The following is a 23098-nucleotide window of genomic DNA, read 5'->3' as shown; positions in this document are numbered from 1 at the left end:
GAATCGCCAATTCTCGAGAAAATGAATTTATTCCAACTCAGACGTCCTCACTGTATACCTATATATTGTGTTACAACTCTTATTATGATTTTAACTAACGAATAGTTTTCATGTTTTCGAATGTTTTATTGTCCTTGATAAACAACAACGATACATAGTTCGAATACACATTAAATGCGATCTCAAATATATAATTTATAAGGGCAAACACCATGTGTCATAACCAGTCATTTATTATGTTTCTTTAACTGTTCCTTCAAAATCTTAAGGTATCTAACCAACTATCACGATCATGTTATTCTTCCTCATCTGTTGAATGTGACATCTTCGGTATAATGCAGACAAAATATATAAAAAAAAATCGATGTTATTGACTCTCTTTTTCTTTTTGATATCAAATGATGTAAAATATTCATCAAATATGTGAATATTAAGTTTAGTGGTCTCTTTTAAGATCTAATAATACAAAATATGATCTGTTATCTGTTACATTGTAAATTGTAGAATACTGGATGCCTTTGGGAACTGACGAATAATAAAAATTGACCAAAGAAAATTTGTTTTATTTACACCAGTGTATCTCAAACTGTTTTGTGCCATGTCTCACCTTAGCTTTTTAAAAAATATTATGTTCTACTTTTTCCATGCGAAAACTATTACATTTTCCGCTCTATCAAAACCTAAATTCTCAACCTCAGTATTAATAACTATTCCTTAATCCAACCCTTATTAATAGTTCCTTTTCCTGAATTTATCCCCCCTCTTTAGAAATACCGGCGTTTTTAAACTGCAAATGGAAAACCCTCTCTCCTGTTTTGACCCCCCACAGGAAACAGACGCGCGTCTCCTGATACAAAATCTTTAAAATTTTCGAATTTTAAATGATTCTTCAAGTTCTGAACATTTTATGGACTCTGCGTTTCTGCTCTCCTGATATAAAATCGTAAAAATTGTCGAATTTTAAGCGATTATTAAGATCCTAAATATTTCATGCACTAACCCTCTTGCGTGTCTGCTCTCCTGATACAAAATCTTTAAAATTGTCAAATTTTAAGCGATTCTTCAAGTTCTGAACATTTTATGGACTAACCCTCTTGCGTTTCTGCGATCCTGATTTAAAATCGTAAAAATTGTTAAATTTTAAAATATTCTTTAAGTCCTGAACATTTTATGGACTAACCCTCTTGAGTTTCTGCTCTCCTGATATAAAATCGTAAAAATTATCGAATTTTAAGCGATTTTTAAACGATTCTTCAAGTTCTGAACATTTTATGGACGTATTTATATACATTTTTTTATGCTCTCCTGATACAAAATCGTAAAAATTGTCGAATTTTAAGCGAATATTAAGATCCTAAATATTTCATGACTAACGTTTCTGCTCTCCTGATACAAAATCGTAAAAATTGTCGAATTTTAAGCGATTATTAAGATCCTAAATATTTCATGCACTAACCCTCTTGCGTTTCTGCTCTCCTGATACAAAATCAAGTTCTGACATTTTATGGACAAACCCTCTTGCGTTTCTGCGATCCTGATTCAAAATCGTAAAAATTGTTAAATTTTAAAATATTCCTCAAGTCCTGAACATTTTATGGACTAACCCTCTTGCGTTTCTGCTCTCCTGATATAAAATCGTAAAAATTGTCGAATTTTAAGCGATTTTTAAACGATTCTTCAAGTTCTGAACATTTTATGGACGCTTTATATACATTTTTTATGCTCTCCTGATACAAAATCGTAAAAATTGTCGAGTTTTAAACGTTTCTTCAAGTTCTGAACATTTTATGGACGTTTTATATACATTTTTTATGCTCTCCTGATACAAAATCGTAAAAATTGTCGAATTTTAAGCGATTCTTCCAGTCCTGAACATTTTATAGATTAACTCTCTTCTGTTTCTGATCTCCTGATACAAAATGGTAAAAATTCTCGAATTTTAAGCGTTTCTTCAAGTTCTGAACAATTCACGGGCTAACCCTTTTGCGTTTATGCTCTCTTGATACAAAATCGTGAAAATTGACTGAGTTTTAAACGATTCTTCGAGTTCTGAACATTTTATGGATTACTCTCTTGTGTTTCTGCTCTTCTGATACGAAATCGTAAACATTGTCGAATTTTAAGTGATCTCCGAACATTTCGTGGACTCTCTTGCGTTTTCTTCTCTCGTGATACAAAATCGTAAAAATTGTTGAATTTTAAGCGATCTTAAAGGGTGGCGTAAAAATGGATATTATAAATAAAACAACATATTAAGTTCATGTATCATATTATTTATTGTCTTCATTTATTGAGAATGCATTTTTAACATATATACCGAATTAAAACACTGCATTTTTAGGCAATATTTTGTTTCAAATCGTAGATACAGATGTAAATTTAGACTTTGTTACATATACATATGTACTTTTTGAGGACAATGAGTTATCTAGAGAGAAACAATAAGCAATTATAAAATATCTTTTTTTTTAATAGCCTATACCTAGTATGTATTGTTAATCACCGTTGCTGATACGTTTAAGTTACCTTTCTGAAATCACATTGTATACATTTATTTTTCTTAAACTCAGTATATTCGTAAGTACAAACATAATGTCAATTACAAACGGAACTAAAACGTATTTTTCAAAATATCCTGCGAAACAACCACGCACAACCAACAAGAATTACTAAACTATTACAGCTTTCTGAAGATTATTATTTAAGTACGGCAACACTGTAAAGTATCGATCTTAGTAAAATCTCTTTACAAAAATCAAGTGGAAAGTGGCAAAAAAGTAATAACTACACGTTTGTGCCAAAGAATGAAGAAACATCTGCAAATTTTATCAGTATTTATCCATTGTCAATATAAATCTGGAACATTTTTTTGACCTATACGATTTTGTTTTAATGCTATTGTATACTTTTGGAAAAATAAAGATTCTGGTGTTTTTCTTTGGAATAGAGAAGTTAAGTTCTATGTCAACAGTCATCGTTGACATATGACACAGTGTTGGTTTGTCTATACGCTCTGAGCTTCGCTGGTGTCGCTCCTAGCGGTTACTAATTCAACTTTTACTGGTAATTTTTAAATTTATTATTTAATTGTTATCGCTTAATATTTACAACGCAAAAAAGTAATTAAATTGTAATCGATTTTTTTAAGATTTTTCTAATCATTTTGACGTTCTATTGATAAAATATCAATTTCTTACTTCGGATACTTTGACAATAATCGTGTAGATGGCGCTAAGATTATAATAGATTATTTATAATTAGATATTACGGAACATTAAAAAAAACTTAAATTCAGTATTTAAAACGTAAGTATATTTAAGGTAAAAATATATACCACAGCTTTGACCAACTAATATTGTTTATAATTAATGTTTTTAATTTTAATTTTAAATTAATCACATAGGCCCGGTCTTTTCACCTCCGAATAAATATTTATTAGGAAGTTTATCCGGCAGATTACATGTAAATCTGTCAAATAGACCTCCGAATAACTTTTATTCGGAGGTGAAAAGACCGGGCCTTAGGCATTTATGTCAAATTTCCGGTAAACGTTTACAAACTTGTCACTACTGGCGTTCGCGAATTTGTAAATATCCCCTCTACGTACGAGCTCACAGCGTATAAGTTTGTTTAATGTAAAACCTTTGTTTTCTGTTCATTTGCCATCCGTCTCTTGATCTTCTCCCATTCTGTCAAATTTCTATATAATTGATATTCACTTTTTTAACTCCTGACAATACTAGTTACATTAATTTCGTATTTTAATGCAATTTCGTGATGTTTGTTGCCTTACAGTAGTTGTTATGTCATCTGTCAATGTTGACAGTTATACTTGCACTTGGACAAGATCAAGAAGTGTTGAAGAGAAAATCGCCATATTTGAAGAATTTCTGCTTTCGATTGCACGAAATAGCTGAAATGGAAGACTAAAAAGTTAAAAAGAGAAGTAAAGCATGTCTCTAATAAAAGTACATGTAAGAAAAAGTAAAAGTACAGTAAAGTCACAGAATCAATAGAAATAAAAATCTATTTTAAGTAATGGAAAATCTGATAAGGACATACAAAATCAAAAATGGAAGACCAAGTGGAAGCTGTATAGAAAGGTAAAAAGTAGTAAACAAAGAAAAAGGAGCAATTATGGATACAAAAATCGAAAAACTAACAGAAAAGAAGAATCACCTAGAATTTAGCTAAAAAGGACAGCGGTATTGAGATTGGCATGAACTAAAAATCAAGACGAAAATGTTGGTATCAGAATAAAATCAAGAAAGTACTTGGACATTGCTCACAGCAGATTAAAATATATACATTTGAAACAGGTTCTTAAAAAGCTAAAGAATATGCTGATTTTTTGACAAAAACTGATGATGCTGTATACAACACTCTAAAATTTGTGAACTCAAGTAAAACTGGGGTCATCACTGGGATTGACTTGTCAATTTCCTTCGAAATCTTCTTCTGAGACAAGCCATAAATAGTAATGTTGTTGGTTGTGAAATGTACTTGGTCTCGCGGGATATTCAACTGGAATAGCACCATAAAAATGAAAGTGGAAAAAGAACATTTTCGTAACTGATATTTGGACCATAATCTTGTATCAACTTTCATCTAAAGTATTCTTTTTTTCCTAGACTATTATGTAAAATGGCACGATATCTTTATCAACTATTATACAATATGAAAACATAAAAAACAGTACAAAAAAGTAAACGAAGAGAAAAATGGCAGTTGTGAAAGAAATATACAGGTTTTTGCCGTATTTCGAGCAACTTAGAGCTTAATAACATTAACACAAAAAGCAAAAAATAGTGAAATACAGCAACAATGTTGATCTATTAGTTAGGGCTTATAGTTCAACATCATGTGCAAAATAGAATGAACACAAAATAGTGAACACTTAATGGGTGAAAAATTTACAAAATTAATTAAGTATTGACTGAACGACTGCGTTTATCTATTCTATGTTTTCTTCAGTTTACCAGATCATTTGACCATATGTCTCGGCCTATAAAGCTGCAACAAAAAGAAAAATATGTTACTCAAGATCAGTAGTCGTAGTACCTACTCATGATTAATAGATGAATAGTTCTCAGCCTCGATCATAAATAAAAGTAGACCAAGAACTTTCCACCCCTTATTATGTATTATTAATAAATACCTGATTATAAGCATTTTGATTTTTGTTTATATTACCTAACGTATGTCTAATAGTGTTGGCACAAAATTCATTGGCTTTAATTTTAGCAAAAACAAAATATCAAGTTGCCTTTGGAAACAAAAATTCTTTTACTTTGTCTACTGTTAACTGAGGTTTATATATTTTTAAGTTTTCGCTTTAAGAGCACACAGTAGCGATCAACAGGTAGCAACAAACGCGGAATTTCAAATTCACTTAGAAAGAATGCCAGATAATAGAGCTGTGAAAGTAATCCAGAGATGGAAGCCACAAGGAAATAGAACAAGAGGAAGGCCCCGTCAAAGATGGATAGACGACGTAGAGGGGGACATTAAATCCATGAACATTGAGCAGTGGCGAAGGAAAGTATCCGACAGAGCAGAATGGAAGAACATTGTTAAGCAGGCTACGACTCACAAAGGGTTGTAATTAGAAGAAGAAGTAAAGGACGTGAGGAAAAAAGTAGTTGAACTTTCATTTCGAGTCGAAATTAATGTGACATGACTGGCTAGACTGGAAATAAACAAGAAGGCCAACCCAAATTTTGAGCAGTGTCAAAATGATAAAGTAAGTATCCCCAGTTGTAACTAAAATCGAAATGAATAAGAATCGCTAGCGATTGTGACTGTCATGGTGTAGTCGCTTTTAATTCAGACATCGAAATTAAATAGAATTAGGGCTCTTGAATATCGTCCATGAGAGACATTTGAAGAAACTTACGCCTAGTAGGGCAGAAGGGGTCACTCATTTTGTTCATTAAAAAAAAATCGATAAATATTTTGTGCCAAAACGTTTAGGACATACGCTATTTGCCCCGGCGGCGGCGCTATTTTTCAAATAAAATATCTGGAGGAAGTCAATAGAAAAGGCGTAGTATCTCGTGGGTATCTAAATTTTTACTGCGCGATGATTTTTTATGAACATTTAAGCAAAGAAAGCGACTTTTTAAAATGTCAATATTGTAAAAAAAAACTACGCCGTGTAGATGAAAATGTAAAACAAACGACTACCTTAAAAATAACTGCTCATTAAAATAAGATTTTCTTAATTAAAAAATGTTTACAAACAAAAATATTCACACATAACCTAATAATTTTAGGTTATTAAATCTTCCCAGAATTTTTAGAACAATATTTTTTGAGAACGATTTCGAAATGGGAACGATTTTTAACGGTTTTTTGCTCATTTTGCAAATGTTAATTATTATTTTTTTAACTTTCATTTAACTCTATCTTGCAAAGATAAAAATAAATGAAAGAAAATTTAATTGCAAAGATTTTTTGTCGTTGCAACATTTTTCTAACGTGCATAGTTGCCGAGATATAGCAACGAAAAAAAAAACTTCTCCAATTTTTTTCATAAATTATTTAACAAAAAAATTAGCCCACCTTTTTTTGATATATTTTGATGGGCCGTATTTTGAAACTTTATCCAACCCAAAACAGATGCCGCCTAGTCTATAAAGACTTCCCCAAATTTGTTAATTCTTCTTACCTGGCTTTAGCAGATATCCACGGATAATGCAACATTAGTAAAAAAGCTTCAGTCTATTTTATATATTATAAAGGTAATAAAATATTTATAACGTTAGCAATATCAATTCTTATATACATAGAATACTGATTATCACAAATTAACATAACCCTAATGTTTTGTCTCGCCGAGAGAGAGGTTCAACATTTAAAGACCTGCCATTAATGACTTATTCCTCGTGCGACTGTTTGTCCGCCTCTTATTCTGTTTCAGTTATTTTTGACTGCACATTGTCTTTGAACCTTTTCGGCCGCCTTCCAACGGGTCTTCTGTTATACGGATTGTTGTTTATACAGATGTTCGCTAATCTATCTGGTTCCATTCGGTTTACATGTTCGTTCCAGTTTTTTTTTCTTGTTTTTATCCACCTGTTAATATTTTGAATTTTACATTGTTCGCTTATGCTTCTGTTGCTTTGTCTGTCTCTTAATGATATCCCCGTTATTGATCTTAATACTTTCATTTCGATATTGTTGATTTGTTGTTTCGTCTTTCTTGTATGGATCCTTGCCTCCGCTGCAGAATTGGTCTTACTGTTGTCTTGCATTACTTTCATTTTGCTTTCCGTGGTCAGATATTTGTTTCTCCATATAGTTTCTCAGAGGCAACCACTTACTCTTGCTGCTTTTGCTTCAACCATGACACTCTCCTTCTTCCTATACTCCTTCCTCCGCCTCTTATCTTTCCCTGTATTATCAGTCTTGGCATTTTATATCGCTGTCCCGTCATTACGTGTCCCAGATATTGTAACTTTATAATTATATTGTGTTTATTATTTCGATTCTTTCGAATTTGGACTAAGTTTCATGTCTAACTTTGCCAAATGCTCATCCACATTCATATCCCTGCATCTTTGAACTATCATATTATCTTGTCTCTCTGATTCCTAGTTAGTTTCTGACACCAGACCTTTTATTTATACGATCATGTATTACTTTCAAGAATAATTTGAGAACATGACTCATTAATCATATTGTTTTATATTGATTGCAATATCTAGCGTTTGTATTTTTAGGCATAAGAAAAAAGGTGGTGAGTGACCATTGACCATTGTTTCGGTATGTGTCCTGTTTTGTACACTGTGTTAAACAAATCTATGATGTGTTTGGGTATCGTCAAGAGTTTTCCTACAGTCTTTTCTATTCATATTCTTTCTCGGCATATATCTTTACGTGGTAGATGTAGTATCTGCTTTTCTGATAATGTACTCAAAGTAACTAAATTAACCTAAAGTGGTTTTGTCAAATCTTCAAAGCAGGCGAAAGCAGTTTGGTGTGTTCGATGGATTTTTTGTTTAAGTTGTCTAATTAAGAATATTGCTCATAATTATTTTTTTGACATTTCGTTTTTACAGTTTTGTAAACAGTTTCATCGCCTTTACACCTCTATAATTCTCTTCTTTAAGACAGCAGGTGTAGATATACTTTCATGGTAGTCATCATAAATGGACTTTACTACCACATTAGACACTATTGTTGTTTTTAAGATTTCGTTGAAGAGTATGGCAAGTTCGTGTGCGTCACATTTGAACTGCTGGTTGCTCTACCCTCTGGGAACTTTTTTTGTGCTCCATTTACACCTGTTCCCCTATTGATCGTCAAAAGCTGCCAATATTTTCTTTTATTTGTCCAATTTCTGATTTTCCTTGTTGTCTGGATTCAATGTAATGAAAGGTATTTTCTGGTATTAATTAATTCCTTGATTTACTAAGTTTTTGTCGTTTGAAAGTTAATATTATTTCCGCTTCATTTCCTATCCGTCTAGTTACTTCCATGTTTGACATTCTTTGGTAGAATTCTTCTGTAACACCAAAATTCAAAGGCGACTAACTTATTTAGAATACTCAGATGCACTTATCTTAGTGTCCAGGCTTCCAAGCCATTCAAGCTTTTAGTCCATTCTTTCACGGTTTTTGCTCTAAATTTTAAAGAACCGCTTGGATTGACATGAAATTTGGCATACATATAGAAATGCCAAACATGTCATTACATGTCAAAGAAAAAAAGTGATATTGTGCCGATGTGTGCTTTTGCCCTGGGGGTGACTTTCACCCCCTCTTGGCGATGAAAAAATATATGTCCAAACTAAGTCCGGAAATGGGTAAACTGACTAATTTTAAGTAACTTTTGTTCTATAGAGCTTTTTCACCAAGTCAACACTTTTCGAGTTATTTGCAAGTGAATATGTTCATTTTTCAACAAAATAACCACATTTTTAGACGGTTTTTCGCAAATAACTCAAAGAGTAAGTACTTTGTCGAAAAAAACGTTCTTAGCAAAAATATGGCCTATAAAAAAGTAAAAATATGGTGTACGCGTTAGGTCTCTGGATCTCGTAGAACCAGAGTTATAGCCAATGAAAAATAGATTCATATTCACCAAATTTCAAATAGAATATTTCGACGTGACATATTATTTAAAAAATTAAGCACTTTTTGGGGAAAACTTATTATAACTTTTTTAAAGTGTTTAAAAAAAGCTTTATTTCGGTTTTTACAAAAAGTTTCTAGCATTAAATTTAAGCAAGTTACGCTCAAAACAAAGTTGGTCCCTTTTGTTTTTGCAAAAAAAAATCGGGAAGACCACCCCCTAATTAGCAACTTAAATTAAATTAATCGTTACCGCTCCACAAATTATTTTACTTATGTTGTGCTTATATGATCTGTAAGTTTGATCGATTCAAAGTGCTTATTTTTGAAAAAAATTTGGTTTCAAAGTAAAATTTTTAAAAATTTAAATTTTGAAAAATATGCTTTTTTTCAAAATAACTTAAAAATTATTAGATACCAAAAATCTCGAAAAACAAAAAAAGTTAGATTTGCTTGTCTAAATATCATGTATTTTTTTGTTTTTCTGTTACACAAAAATTTATTTAGATTTGGTGTTTCTAAATTTGCATACATTCGTGATCAGTGACCCGTTCAACCCCTTTTAACTACAGCCCTTTCAATAATAAGGACTTTAAACCGATGAAACTTACAGATCATATAAACAATATATACACGAGTCAAGAAACGTGTGAAGTCGTAACGATTAAGTTCATTTAATATACTAATTAGGAGGTGATTTTCTCGATTTTTTTACCAAAACCAAAAGGGACTAACTTTATTTTGAGCGTAACTTGTTTAATTTTGATGCCAGAAATTTTTTTTAACAAAAATGAAGCTTTTTTTAAACACTTTAAATAAGTTGTAATGAGTTTTCCCCGAAATGTGCTTCATTTTTGGTTATTTCACGTTAAAGTATTCCATTTGGAATTTGACGAATATTAACCTATTTTTCATTAGCTATAACTCTGCTTCTACTAGGTGTGGAGACGTGATATATACACCATTTTTTAAATTTTTTACAGGCTATATTTTTGCTAAGAATGTTTTTTCGACAAAATACATACTATTTGAGTTATTTGCGAGAAACCGTCTAAAAGTGTGGTTATTTTGTTGAAAAAATGAACATATTCACTGCCAAATAACTCAAAAAGTATTGACTTAGTGAAAAAACTCTATAGAACAAAAGTTACTTAAAATTAGCCAGTATATCCATTTCCTGACTTTCTTTGGACAAATATTTTTTCACCCCCCAAAGGGGGTGAAAACCACCCCCAGCGCAAAAGCACATATTGGCACAATATCACTTTTTCTCTTTGACTTGTTAGCTATGTGTATGCCAAATTTCATGTCAATCCAAGCGGTTCTTTAAAATTGAGAGGTTTTGCAATATTTTACCGTTAAAGAACGGACTATTTCCAAGCCTAGTATTTTTAACCCTTCTGATCAATTTTACAGACATTTGGCTAGTCTTTAAAGCACCCTGCACCCTCGGATACAAAAATTAGGGATATAACAAAAGGTATACGTTCTTCCTTACGCTATATCCTTATAAATATACGAATCGTCAACATAACAATAAAAATTTTGATATGATATGATACAATATCTATATATTATATTTTAACGTAATAAAAATACCTATTGTCTAGCACAACACATCGGGAAAGGACAAGGAAATCGGAACCCAGCGATTGTAGGATTTAGATTTACGTATATTATATAGATAATCATAGAGGTATATATTAACATAGAGGGAGCCTATCTTCCGCGCTTCCTGACGACAAGATCTCATGGACTGGTTTGCTGCATCTCTTTCTAACACATTGTATCGAAAATCTATGATGACATTCAGTGTGAATATAGGCACGGAAGAGGAGGACAACTGTAGCAGCTTTACTATGCGTAAGAGTGAAACAGCACTAATCCCAATAAAAAAGATGGTGTCGTCACTTCGCTCTGAATGACACTCTCTCTATGCTAATATATAACTCTATGTAGATAATATTGATTGTTAGCAATCGATTTTTATATCGAGTACACAATATCAATAGTTTTGATTGCAGCAGTTATATCGAAGAAATAATTCTGATGTGTTACCTACATGATAGGCAACCAGTAATTCAACAAGCTCTTGACAATAATGCAAGAACCGATTACGAAAATTATACAGCGTCCTAAGAAAAATTTTATTACTGTACATAAGGCAACACTATAAATATCGTCTGATTCGCAAGCATGCGTATAGAAGAATAGTAATTCGAAAGTGGCCAAAAAGTAATGTTTGAATTTCGTGCTGAGTAATAAAGAAACTTGTATATTTTTGTCCATCCTATTCCTGACCTATTCTGTTCTATATTCCAAATCTACACTGTATATCCCCACTTTTCTAGTAATGATCTCTGCCAGGTATTCAACTCTTCTTGCTGAGATATGGTAAATTATATACTTCTGTTTAGTGTTCTGTCTTTCTATTAGATCGGTTTTTAACTGAAGTTAATTTTTTTGCTCCTGGTATTACTAATTAACATATTCATATCGTGCACCAAGGTTCTGACGTTTCTTGACATACAAATTTTACGTTCTGTGTCACCTGCAAATGCCGAAACATGAGAAAGTCTATGCCGATCTATATTCTTTTTTATTGCATAATCTTTTTTTTTCTCTCCATTTACAATGTGTTTCTTGGTTTTATAATACTTTTTGTACATGATACTGTTAATTATAGTAATATCCTGCATTCATTTTTAGCTTTTGATGTTTCTTGGCATTAAGACATTACCTATGTTCTGTGTCATATGTCAACATTGACACATGGCAAAGCATGTACACTTCGCGTCGTATAAAACTGGTACACTTTTTTTTCCCAATGTAAACCTGTGTTCAGACTGACAATTATTGTTCGTGAATCACTTCGTTGTTGCCACCACAGACAACGGAATTGCACTAAATCTAAATACAAAAAAATAACGTTTAAAATGTATATTTCGAATTGTAATACATATATTTAAATTCCACACTTGTTTACTGTAAAAGTTATTCATTTTGTATTAATTTCAAATTAAATTTTTAATTTTTATAGTGTGTTTTATTTATTCTACACAACTTAATGCAGTTTTGTCCTACAATTTACGAGAAACCAATCACACCTCTCGATTTGACATTAAACATGATAATTTAAAGTCATGTCAAGATTTATTATCTATCATTATTTTTGAATTGAAATATTTTCATAAATTATAATAAAACACGAATCAATGTATGAATACCTAATTGAGATGACGGAAAATTACAATTGTTTTAGTTTTTAGTATATTAAAAAATGCGGTCTGTCGCACAGCCCCGTTTTTACCTAGTTTTATATAATATTTTCGTTGGACTGGCAACGTTGCCCTAGAAATTAGAATGACACTTGTGACAAGATCAACTTACACAACTTGAAAAACACGATTTTCGCTTATAAGAGTTGTACCAGTTTTTTTTGACGCGAAGTGTACTTGGTTATATTTATAGTCGGTTCGCTAAACTCAGACACAGCTGGCTAGTGATTTTAGTAAGTAATTTTGCCAGTTTGGTAAAATTGGAAATAAAAGAATTATTAAATAGTTAATTATTACTAAATAGTTAGTAATTTGGCTAAAATTGGCAAAAAACAAAAAAATTGCCTACAAAAATCACTAGCCAGTTGTGTCTGGGTTTAGCGAACCGACTATACCAATAATTATTGCTGAGACGAAAATCGGAGTTTTAAAAGAATTGGTACCTAAATCTTTCTGTAGACAAGAATCGGACCTAAAGACTGAACAAGATACAGAGAAACGAAAAAAGTTATATCTTTATAAATAAAGCGAATTTACACATTTATAGAACATTCAGAAAAACTAAGTAAGAAAATACAAAATGGAAGACTAAGCGGAAGCTGAATAGAAGGGCAATAAGATGTGTTTTTAATTGGCTGCGTTTATCTAGACTTTAGGGGTCCTATAGCTGTTGCTCCATTTTCAAAAAAAAAATAAAAAAAAACATATTAAGGAATATAAATGAGATAATTTGGACTCTGTTGTCATTTGAGTCTACACTTTTTACCAATGATGGAAGAAAATATGTATGTACCTATATGCTCTCTTTCGACTTTGGCATTAGAGTATACTGCTAATATTTTAACATCATTTTTTGGGCACTTATCGCACTCCTGGTATAGTGTCTCACAGAATATGTCTTGTTCATTATCCTCATTCTCTTTGGTTACGGTTCCACTGCTCAAAATAAATCCTGTAACAAATTTGTCTGCTGTAGTAGATACTGTAGTTCTTTTTCTTCAGTTCTTCTTCTTGAGCAAGTCCATCTCCTGTAAAGCAATGATGTGTGCATTGGCTCCATGCATATCTTGTATGAGTAGAGTTGCAGCTAGAGATCGATAAAGGCTTCTTACATTCCACGTGCAAATACGAAATTTCTGATTATAAATATTTGTAGATGCTTGTAAAAGAGGCACCAAATATATCCCCGTCTGATACCATGACTTTTTTTGCTTGATTTTGTTTTTAAACATTTTTAAACAGTCATCCTCATGCGCTACAACTCTTCGGGGGTCTTTGCCGCGTTTACTATTGCGTTCCATGTTTGTTGATCCTGTGTCACTATTCCCCATTGCCACAGTCCCATTTTCTCCAGATCTTCTCTGACTGCATCTGTTCACCTTTTTCTAGGTCGTCCTGCGACCTTCGCCCATCTGGTCTATTCTGAAATACATTGTTTATAACGCGATTGTCGTTACTGCGTATTACATGCCCTGCCCGTTTTAGTCTATAGGACTTGATATATCTGACCATATTTTCCTTTCCGAAGAGAGACTCTTACTCGTTACTGTGTCTGCGCTTCCATTCGTTTGTCATGCTGTCTCTGCAAGGGCCACACCATTCGAAGAATTTTACGTTCTCACACTAGCAAAATTTATTTACTTCTCTTTTGATTAGCATCCATGTTTCGCTTCCGTCTGCGACTGCTGGTCGTATTATGGTCTTGTATATCTGGATTTTTGTACATCGTGAGAGAAATTTTGACTTCATTAAATGTTGCATTGTAAGTAAAAATATGTTTCCCCCCATATTTCGCGTTTTAACTTCTCGTTCTATTTTGTTGTCATTGGTGATTGTTACTCCCAGATATTTAAACCCTTTAAACACTTCGAAGTTATGTTCGTTTATAGTCAAATTTTGTCTTATTAACCATCAATCTTGTATTGAAACGACCATGTATTTTGTTTTGTCTTCATTTAAATTTAGACCGATGTTTAATGCAGCTTCTTCAAAGCTTGAGAAAATGACCTCTTATGTTGATTATGCTATGTACTGCATCTACGTCATCGGCAAAGCGAGTACGATTTTTGCTCCCAGAGTAGCTATGTTTGGTTTGATTTTTGTATACTGTTTGGTTTTGTAAGTTTTTCGCATAACATATTCTAAGGCCAGGTTAAACAACAATGGGGATAATGGATCTTCCTATGCCAGTCCAGAATTTAGGCAGAAAACATTTGATATTCCCCCCCCCCCCCCCCCCATTTTACTTGTGCAAAGGAGGTACTTGCACACATCTGCGTTGCCGCAGCTCGTTTCTTGGGTACGCCCAGCTCGACCATTGCCTTCCAGAGTGTTTACATAGTGTAGGATGATTGAATCATTTTATAAAGATGTGATGTACGTCTTGATTATACTCCCAATACTTTTCAAGCATTTGTCTAATAGTAAATATTTAATCAAAAATCAATAGTTTAGGCCTTAAACCACATTGGTAGTCCACACACATTTTTAAGCAGTGGGTTTAATAATTTTTGGCGGAAATCTAGCATCAAAGCTTCCTGAGTGTTAGCACCACTCAGTAGAGTCAAATGAGACATCAATAATTGATTAACCGCTCGGTTCCAATTTCCTCAACACTACCCCAACATATTTATTGCATTTTATTAAGTCATATAAAGATCATCTAATGTCAGACGCAAGCTGTTAGATGTAACAAGATATAACTTAACCAGCAGACGCAATAAACGTGGATGCTGTGGATGGTTTGAGCACAACTGGAAGGTTTGGGATGGATTATATTTACAGGAGGGGGTTCTACTATCTCATCGAATTGATCGCTATCTGCGAATACCAGAGAGGACGGAATCCATCGCAGTCTAGACATAGGCAGCGTGAAAATAGCACAACAGGTTAATTCAGCGTCAAAAACTGGGGAATTTGCTCAAGAACCAATGCCTTGTTTTAAATATAACTTATTAATCTGACCTAGCGTGGAAATAGTCGACTTTTTACTTCCGGTTCCGAAAAAAACAACTAAAAAACAGGTAGTGGTAAACTATGATAGCTAGAACTATTCTAATCACGAATTCATTATACCAGGTGCGGCAAGCCAGGTTTGTCGTAAAAGATACGAATACAATTGTTAAGTTAAAAGTTGGTGGATTTTCTTACATGTAAGTTTTCGAGTTTTTTTTTTAACGAAACACCCTGTAACGAAAATATGATTGGTTGTTGAGATTAAGTGGCTTTAGTCCTTATTTAACTAATTGGATAATAAATACGACTTCAATCTGACTAAATTATACCTTATTACTGGTGTTCGAGCTGCGAGTATAAACATTAACAATAGTAGCGACCTAGCCCAACGGCATGTCGCAATCGCCTTTACATTAATAAACACTAACTGCAATAATTATTTATCACCTCCGTTATGTTTATATCATCATCATCATTGGCTCGACAGCCCTTTCTGGGTCTTGGCCTGTTCCAGGATTCTTCTCCACTCTGATCTGTTTCGTGCTTTTTTTCTCCAGTTTTTTATTTTTAAGGTTTTTATATCATTTTCTATTTGTTCTAAATATCTCAGCTTCGGTCTTCCTCTTGTTCTTTTTCCTACTGGCATCTGTTTGAATATTTTGTTTGGTATTTCGCCTTCTTCCATTCTTTCTACATGTCCCATCCAACGCAGCCGTCCTATTTTAATGAATGTTATGATATCTGGATCCTGGTATATTTCGTATAGTTCAAAGTTGTACCTTCTTCGCCAAATTCCATTTTCTTTTGTGCCCTTATATATGTGTCGCAAGATTTTTCTTTCAAAGGTGGTTAACAATGTTTCCTCTCTTTTAGTGAGTGTCCAGGTTTCTGAGCCGTATGTGAGTACCGGTCTTATTAGGGTTTTGTATATTTGGCATTTTGTTTTCCTTGCGACGTTGTCTGATCTTAGTTGCCGAATTAAGCCATGATAACTTTTATTGGCAATAAATATTCGCCTCTTCACTTCCTCTGCTACGTTATTATCAGATGTGACTAGGGATCCCAAGTATGTAAAGTTTTTTACCCCCTCAATGTTTTATTCTCCTATTGTTATATTTTGTGGCTGCCTTATTTCTGTGTTTTTACTTACCTGCATATATTTTATGTTATACACATGTTATGTTTATATACACTTTTAAATAATAACAAGCATGCCATTTCAATGTAACTCGAGCTTACTGAATCCAAGAGCTTATAATAACTTGATTATTGACTTTGAGTGAGGTTTAAACATATTTTATATGAATAAAGAGTGTATGAATTATACTCCTTGTATTTTAGTATCGTAATGAATGCTATTTTATGGTATATTATAATTTCTTAAGCATTTCCTAATTGCTTTAATTTGTGAATTATTCGTGATTCTTTGGCACTAATGGCAACAACAATTAGATGAAATTTTATTAGGTTGGTCAGGAAAATATTAAATCAAAAATAATTTTAAGAAAAAATCTACATAATAATCGAAACTGATCCGTAATCTGTTAATATTGGATGATATATTAAAATACTTAGTAGTTAAGATTGTTGGTGTGTCAAATCTTTATAAAAACATCCTACTAAGACTTTGACAATCAGACAGTGAAGATAATAGATATTTGCACCCAAAGAATTATAAAAAAATCTAAATTTAAATCCATTAATAAATTGACATAAAGTGAAGTGATGTTCAATATACAAATAAAATAATAAAATTAAATGTAACATAATGTAATTTTCAACAAAAATAACAAGAAAACCATCTTCCAGTAAAATATTCCTACCCATTTTCCGGTAAAAAATTGTGATGTACAGCAGCGCCGTCATGTAATGTCAACATTCTCTGACATTTGTTCAAAGATACTGCTTTCAACAATTATGGCAATTATTTGTCCAAAAATGTAAATAAATTTCTCCAGTTACATGATGGTCGAAAAAGTAGTGTCCCATGATATAATTTCCAAGAATTTCAGCAAAATGCATTCAACGACCAGCTTGTTTAACTGTGGGTAAGAATGTAATGAGGATTAGTCTGGGCTGATTATCGGAGAATAGGCCATTTTTGGGAAAAGTTATTTATGTACCAGCAATTTTATTGCTGGAATCGAATCTTATGATTGTATATATTAATAATATAGACATGCAAAGTCCGCAGATAGTGTGCTACTTTTTTTATAAACAAAATGGCGCCCGAAAATCGTTTTTTTCAATTTTTGCTCTATAACTCCAAAGATTTTAACTTTAGACCAAAAACACCCAAATAAAAATTCACCGCAATTAAATTCTGCATAGAGACGTGTTTTTTCCGGTTTACTTCGACGAAAACTTTCCCCGGAAAAAGCGGGTTTTTCCAACAAAATCTTTAATTTCAACTAAACTTTTAAATAAGTACCTAGTTGTTAATCAATAATTAAATAACTTGGTAATGTAAAAGCCCTTTCCGTATATATTATAATTCCAGAAGCCGATGGAAATTGAATGAACAGTTTAGCAACAATTGAAATGTTAATTAAAAATTTACGGTCGCTATAATAACGACAATAATTATGGTGCATAAGAATAACTATGATTTTTTCATAAAAACACACTATACCTATCTAATGTACTTTACAGAATTGAAATTGGACTATTTAAGCGGTCTCAGGAATATTTTAAAATTATAAACAATTTTTTGGCTTATAAACAAATGGAATATCTCAGGAAATATTAAACTAAATTACATTGTAAAACGTTATTCGCAAGACAGCGGCTGGACGCTTGTTTTAAAAGAAAAAACGTTTAATTATGACGAGTAGTTCCTTAGATACAATCGGTCAAAGTTGACCGAAATTTACGGCAAAGATATAAACAATAGGATCATAATTTTCAAACCATCACCTTTTTATTTTTGTCCTCTTTCTCCACACCAACTTTCATATCTTTAAAATCCTCATAACATATATTATTATAATAAAAACTATCAATAATACGTGTGAAAATTACCAAAAATAGCAAAATTCCAATCAAAAATTAGGTTGGAGAAAATGTAACCCTCAAAGTTCAAAATCGGTATATGTTAAAAAAATGCATTTTCTCGGCTTCCCATGGAGCAATTTCCTTCATTCTTTTTTTGCTCCCAAGTAACTCGAGTAGACCCATCGAACTAACGCATTATTAAATGTCAAACTTGCTTTTCTTTTGTTATAATAAATTAATTTATTTATTATAACACAATATTTTAATTTGTTTAAATAAAAATTGTTTAAATAATTATACAGCTTTCAAATGAGAATATTTATGTTTTTAACTTTAAAAGGTACACTTGTAGTAAGTTTATCTAAAAAAAAGCCTACAACTGGAAAAAATATGTAATTTTCTGTTCTTATAAATAAATTAATCTATTATAACAAAACAAAAGCAAGTTTGACATTTAATAATGCGTTAGTTCGATGGCTCTACTCGAGTTATTAGGAATCAAAAAAAGAATGAAGGAAATTGCTCCATGGGAAGCCGAGAAAATGCATTTTGTTAACGTATACCGATTTTGAACCTTGAGGGTTACATTTTCTTCAACCTAATTATTGATTGGAATTTTGCTATTTTTGGCAATTTTCACACGTATTATCGATAGTTTTTATAATAATAATATATGTTATGAGGATTTTAAAGATATGAAAATTGGTGTGGAAAAAGAGGACAAAAATAAAAAGGTGATGGTTTGAAAATTATGATCCTATTGTTTATATCTTTGCCGTAAATTCCGGTCAACTTTGACCGGTTGTATCTCAGGAACCGCTCGTCATAATTAAACGTCTTTTCTTTTAAAATAAGCGCCCTGTCGCTATCTTTTGAATACCATTTTCACAATTTTATTTAGTTTCATATTTCCCGAGATATTCTATTTGTTTATAAACCAAAAAATTGTTTATAATTTTAAAATATTCCTGAGGCCGCTTAAATAGCTCAATTTCAATTCTGTAAAGTACATTAGATAGGTATAGTGTCTTTTTATGAAAAAATCATAGTTATTGTTATGCATCATAATTATTGTCGTCATTATAGCGACCGTAAATTTTTAATTAACATTTTAATTGTTGCGAAACTGTTCATTCAATTTCCACAGACTTCTGGAATTATAATATAGACGGAAAGTGCTTTTACGTTACCAAGTTATTTAATTATTGATTAACAACTACTTATCTAAAAGTTTAGTTGAAAATTAAAGATGTTGTTGGAAAAACCCGCTTTTTCCGGGGAAAGTTTTCGTCGAAGTAAATCGGAAAAAACACGTCTCTATGCAGAATTTAATTGCGGTGAATTTTTATCTGGGTGTTTTTGGTCTAAAGTTAAAATCTTTGGAGTTATAAAGCAAAAATTGAAAAAAACACGATTTGTCGGCGCCATTTTGTTTATAAAAAAGTAGCACACTATCTGCAGACTTTGCATATCTATATTATTAATACATACAATAATAAGATTCGATTCCAGCAATAAAATTGCTGGTAAATAACTTTTCCTTGTATTTTGCTAATTAGCCCAGAGTAGATTGGAAGTTGTATAATTCACTCCCCGAAAAAATTTTACCTTTTTAAGTCATCTTATTTAAGCCTTGATGCAATTGGGACATGGGTGCATCTTGTTCTTTTTTTAAATTCTTTCTGCACTACTACCACTAATTTTAAAATAATTTGCAATTTCCCTCGTACTATTATCAGGGAACTTGTGCAGTAACAAAAACAAAGCAACGGGAACGATAAAAATAGTCTAATGTCAAACTTTTAAGCAAGTTTAGTGTCAAAGCAATGACCAAGTAAGTAGAATATTTTGTGATTTTATTTATATTTTACACACCAATAATTTTAACTACTTACATTTACATAGTTATTTTGATCTCATTCAACAATATTAACAAATTACAAATCAGTTGAGATTATTATGTATTTTTTGTCTAAAAATTACTTTTGATTTAATATTTTCATGGCCAGCGTAATAAAATTTTACTTAATTTGTTTGCAATAATTAATGTTTGGCTCAAAGAATCACAAAGAACTCACAAAATAAAGCAATTAAGTATAGGGAATGTTTAATAAATAATAAAGTACCATAAAATAGCATTTCATTAAACTACTAAAATACAGAGTGTTGTACTCAGAATTCAATAATTCAAAGTTTCTACGAAACCTGTACACTTGGTGTTAATATTTCTACCAAATTAATAAAAAAAACGTAATTATCTTTTAAAATGCTTCGTATTATTGCAATACCTTAAGAAAACGAGAACATAGAATTCAAAAATGTAGAAATATACAGGGTATTTCATTAAAAAGTTTGTTTCACTCTGCCAATGAGGGTGGCTCTTTAAAATATTTTTAAAATGTGATCCTATCTATGTCCCATCTTGTACTCTAACAATTTTTTTGGCTCTTTTACGATTAATGAATATTTGGAGTTTCTCGCACTATTGCCGCGCCCTGTATATACAATCATCTGGTACAAAAGACATTGGTTCTTTATTGGAAATTTAATAGTAATATCGAAAAACTCACCTAGAACAAGGCTTGACGTTCAAGCCGTTTATAGCCTTTATTCCTAAATCTAATCTTTGGGAATTTTGTAATTCGAATCCATGGATGCATCCGTTAAAGCCTTTCGTGAACTTATTTCCCGTCATCCTGGAGATGTTCGGCGTGCCGCCGATGTAGATGTTGCCTTCGGCGTTGAGCGACGTCGATGATCCTTCGGCCTCGCCCTCTTCTACCCAAGTGTTGTCTACTTCTATGGAACCGCGTTTGCCGTCGCGCTTCAAGATGACGCTGTGTCTGTCGCCGTCGTCGATGCGGCGTTTCTTGTTCCTTATATTGACTGCGCCATTGCCGAGGTCGAAGCTGTATTCGAGGTATCCGTTTTTAACTGAAAATTAAGAAAATAGTACAATCTATTGCTTAATAACACACCTCTATTATAATCAGCGAGCAATAGTAAGAATTGAAAAAGAAAAATCTGAAGAAATGGAAATAAAGAGAGGAGTCCGGCAAGGCTGCATACTATCACCTCTATTATTTAACGCTTATTCTGGAGAGGTTTTGCGAGAAACTCTGGAAGATAAAACAGTCGGCATAAGAGTAAATGGAGTTTTAGTTAACAACATCAGATATCCAGATGATACAGTGATAATAGCCGATAATAGCCGATACAAGACCTGCAAAGACTCATGAGTAAAATAGTAAGGTGTAATAGGGAGTACGGAATCTCTCTCAATATCAAAAAGACGAAGTTTATGAAAATTAGTAAAAACAACCATAATACTAACGAAATCTTGATAGTAGAGGGCCAGCAGATCGAAAGAGTAAAAAAGTACAATTACCTACGAACACTTATAACAGAAAAGAATGACTACACTGCAGAAATCAAAGTCAGAATCGAAAAAGCACATTCTAATTTTATGAAAATGAAAAAGGTCCTATGTAGTAAAGATTTAACATTATCTCTTAAAGTACGCTTAACAAAATGTTACGTATACAGTGTACTATACTATGGAGTGAAATCATGGACGTTAAATGTAGAGACAATGAGACGACTTAACGCCTTTGAAATGTGGACATATAGAAGAATTATGAGGGTTTCCTGGGTAGATAGAGTTACGAACAATGAAGTACTGAGAAGAATAGGTAAAGAGAAGGAAGTTGAATTTACAATTAAAGAAAGAAAGCTACAGTATCTCGGACATGTGATACGGGGCGAGAAGTATGGCAACTCATAATGCAAGGAAAAATAGATGACAGAAGAAGCATCGGAAGAAGACGAATTTCATGGCTGAAGAACCTGAGAGAATGGTTGGGATGCAGCTCAAAACAACTCTTTATTAGAGCTACTGCCTCAAAAATTAAAATAGCTATGATGATTGCCAACCTCCGGAGCGAAGATGGCACCTGAAAAAGAAGAAGATTGCTTGTAGTCGACATCTTAATTACTTTATAAATAAAACGAAGGAAAATGGCCTAATAAACGCTTAGAGTGTAAGGTTGTTGCAACGAGCAAAGAATTTGGTCTGCCACTAAACATAAAGAAAACAAAATTCATTCGTTATATCAAAGAAAAATATTAGAAACATCAATCTTCACGTAAATTAGATAGAACGAGTTCAGAATTATAACTATTTAGGGACAAACATTAATGAAACAAACGATTATACCAAAGAAATCAGAGTTAGAATAGAAAAGGCTAGAAGTGCATTCAATAAAATAAAACAAATATTATTTAGTAGATACCTCAGCCTAAATCTTAGAAAACGTGTACTAAAATGTTATGTATTTTCTGTTCTTTTGTATGGTTTGGAAACGTAGACTCTTAATAAACAATGTCTCAATAGGTTGGAAGCATTTGAAATGTGGACATATCGAAGAATGCTGACAATCTCATGGACAGACAGAATAACCAATGAAGAAGAATAGAGAACAGCAGGGAGATACTGGATTCAATAAAAATAAGAAAACTGCAATACTTGGGTCACATAACACGTGGTGACAGATATGAGCTCCGAAAATTAGTAATGCAGGGAAAGATTCAAGGAAGGCGCAGCGTAGGTAGAAGAAAAATGTCCTGGCTGAGAAATCTCAGAGAATTATTTGGATGTAGCTCAACTGAACTTTTTCGGGCTGTAGTGTCAAAAGTTAGAATAGCAATGATGATTGCCAACCTTCGTCGCGGAGATGACACGTAAAGAAGAAGTGTCTTAAAAATATCCACCAGGACATTTTAAGTACCTTCTAG

The 23098-nt window shown here is 32.4% G+C and overlaps 1 protein-coding gene across 37 annotated transcripts in view; it reads right to left on the bottom strand.

The window, feature by feature from the left end:
- Positions 1-2252: 2252 nt before the first annotated feature.
- LOC114332075 (basement membrane-specific heparan sulfate proteoglycan core protein) overlaps positions 2253-23098 on the bottom strand; it is a 1202649-nt gene continuing 1181803 nt past the window's right edge. For all 37 annotated transcript variants that reach the window (XM_028281834.2, XM_028281940.2, XM_050653272.1 and 34 more), the window contains 2 exons: positions 20875-21238; positions 2253-5013 (listed from right to left, as the gene is read on the bottom strand). In XM_028281834.2, the coding sequence (XP_028137635.2) occupies positions 4971-5013; positions 20875-21238 (407 nt within the window). In that variant the 3' untranslated portion in view covers positions 2253-4970. The remainder of the gene's footprint in view (positions 5014-20874; positions 21239-23098) is intronic.

The sequence above is a fragment of the Diabrotica virgifera genome, chromosome 6 (assembly GCF_917563875.1).
Source record: "Diabrotica virgifera virgifera chromosome 6, PGI_DIABVI_V3a".
NCBI lineage: Eukaryota > Metazoa > Arthropoda > Insecta > Coleoptera > Chrysomelidae > Diabrotica > Diabrotica virgifera.
The sequence above is the reverse complement of the archived record's forward strand: the minus strand, read 5'-3'. Positions and strand labels throughout refer to the sequence as shown.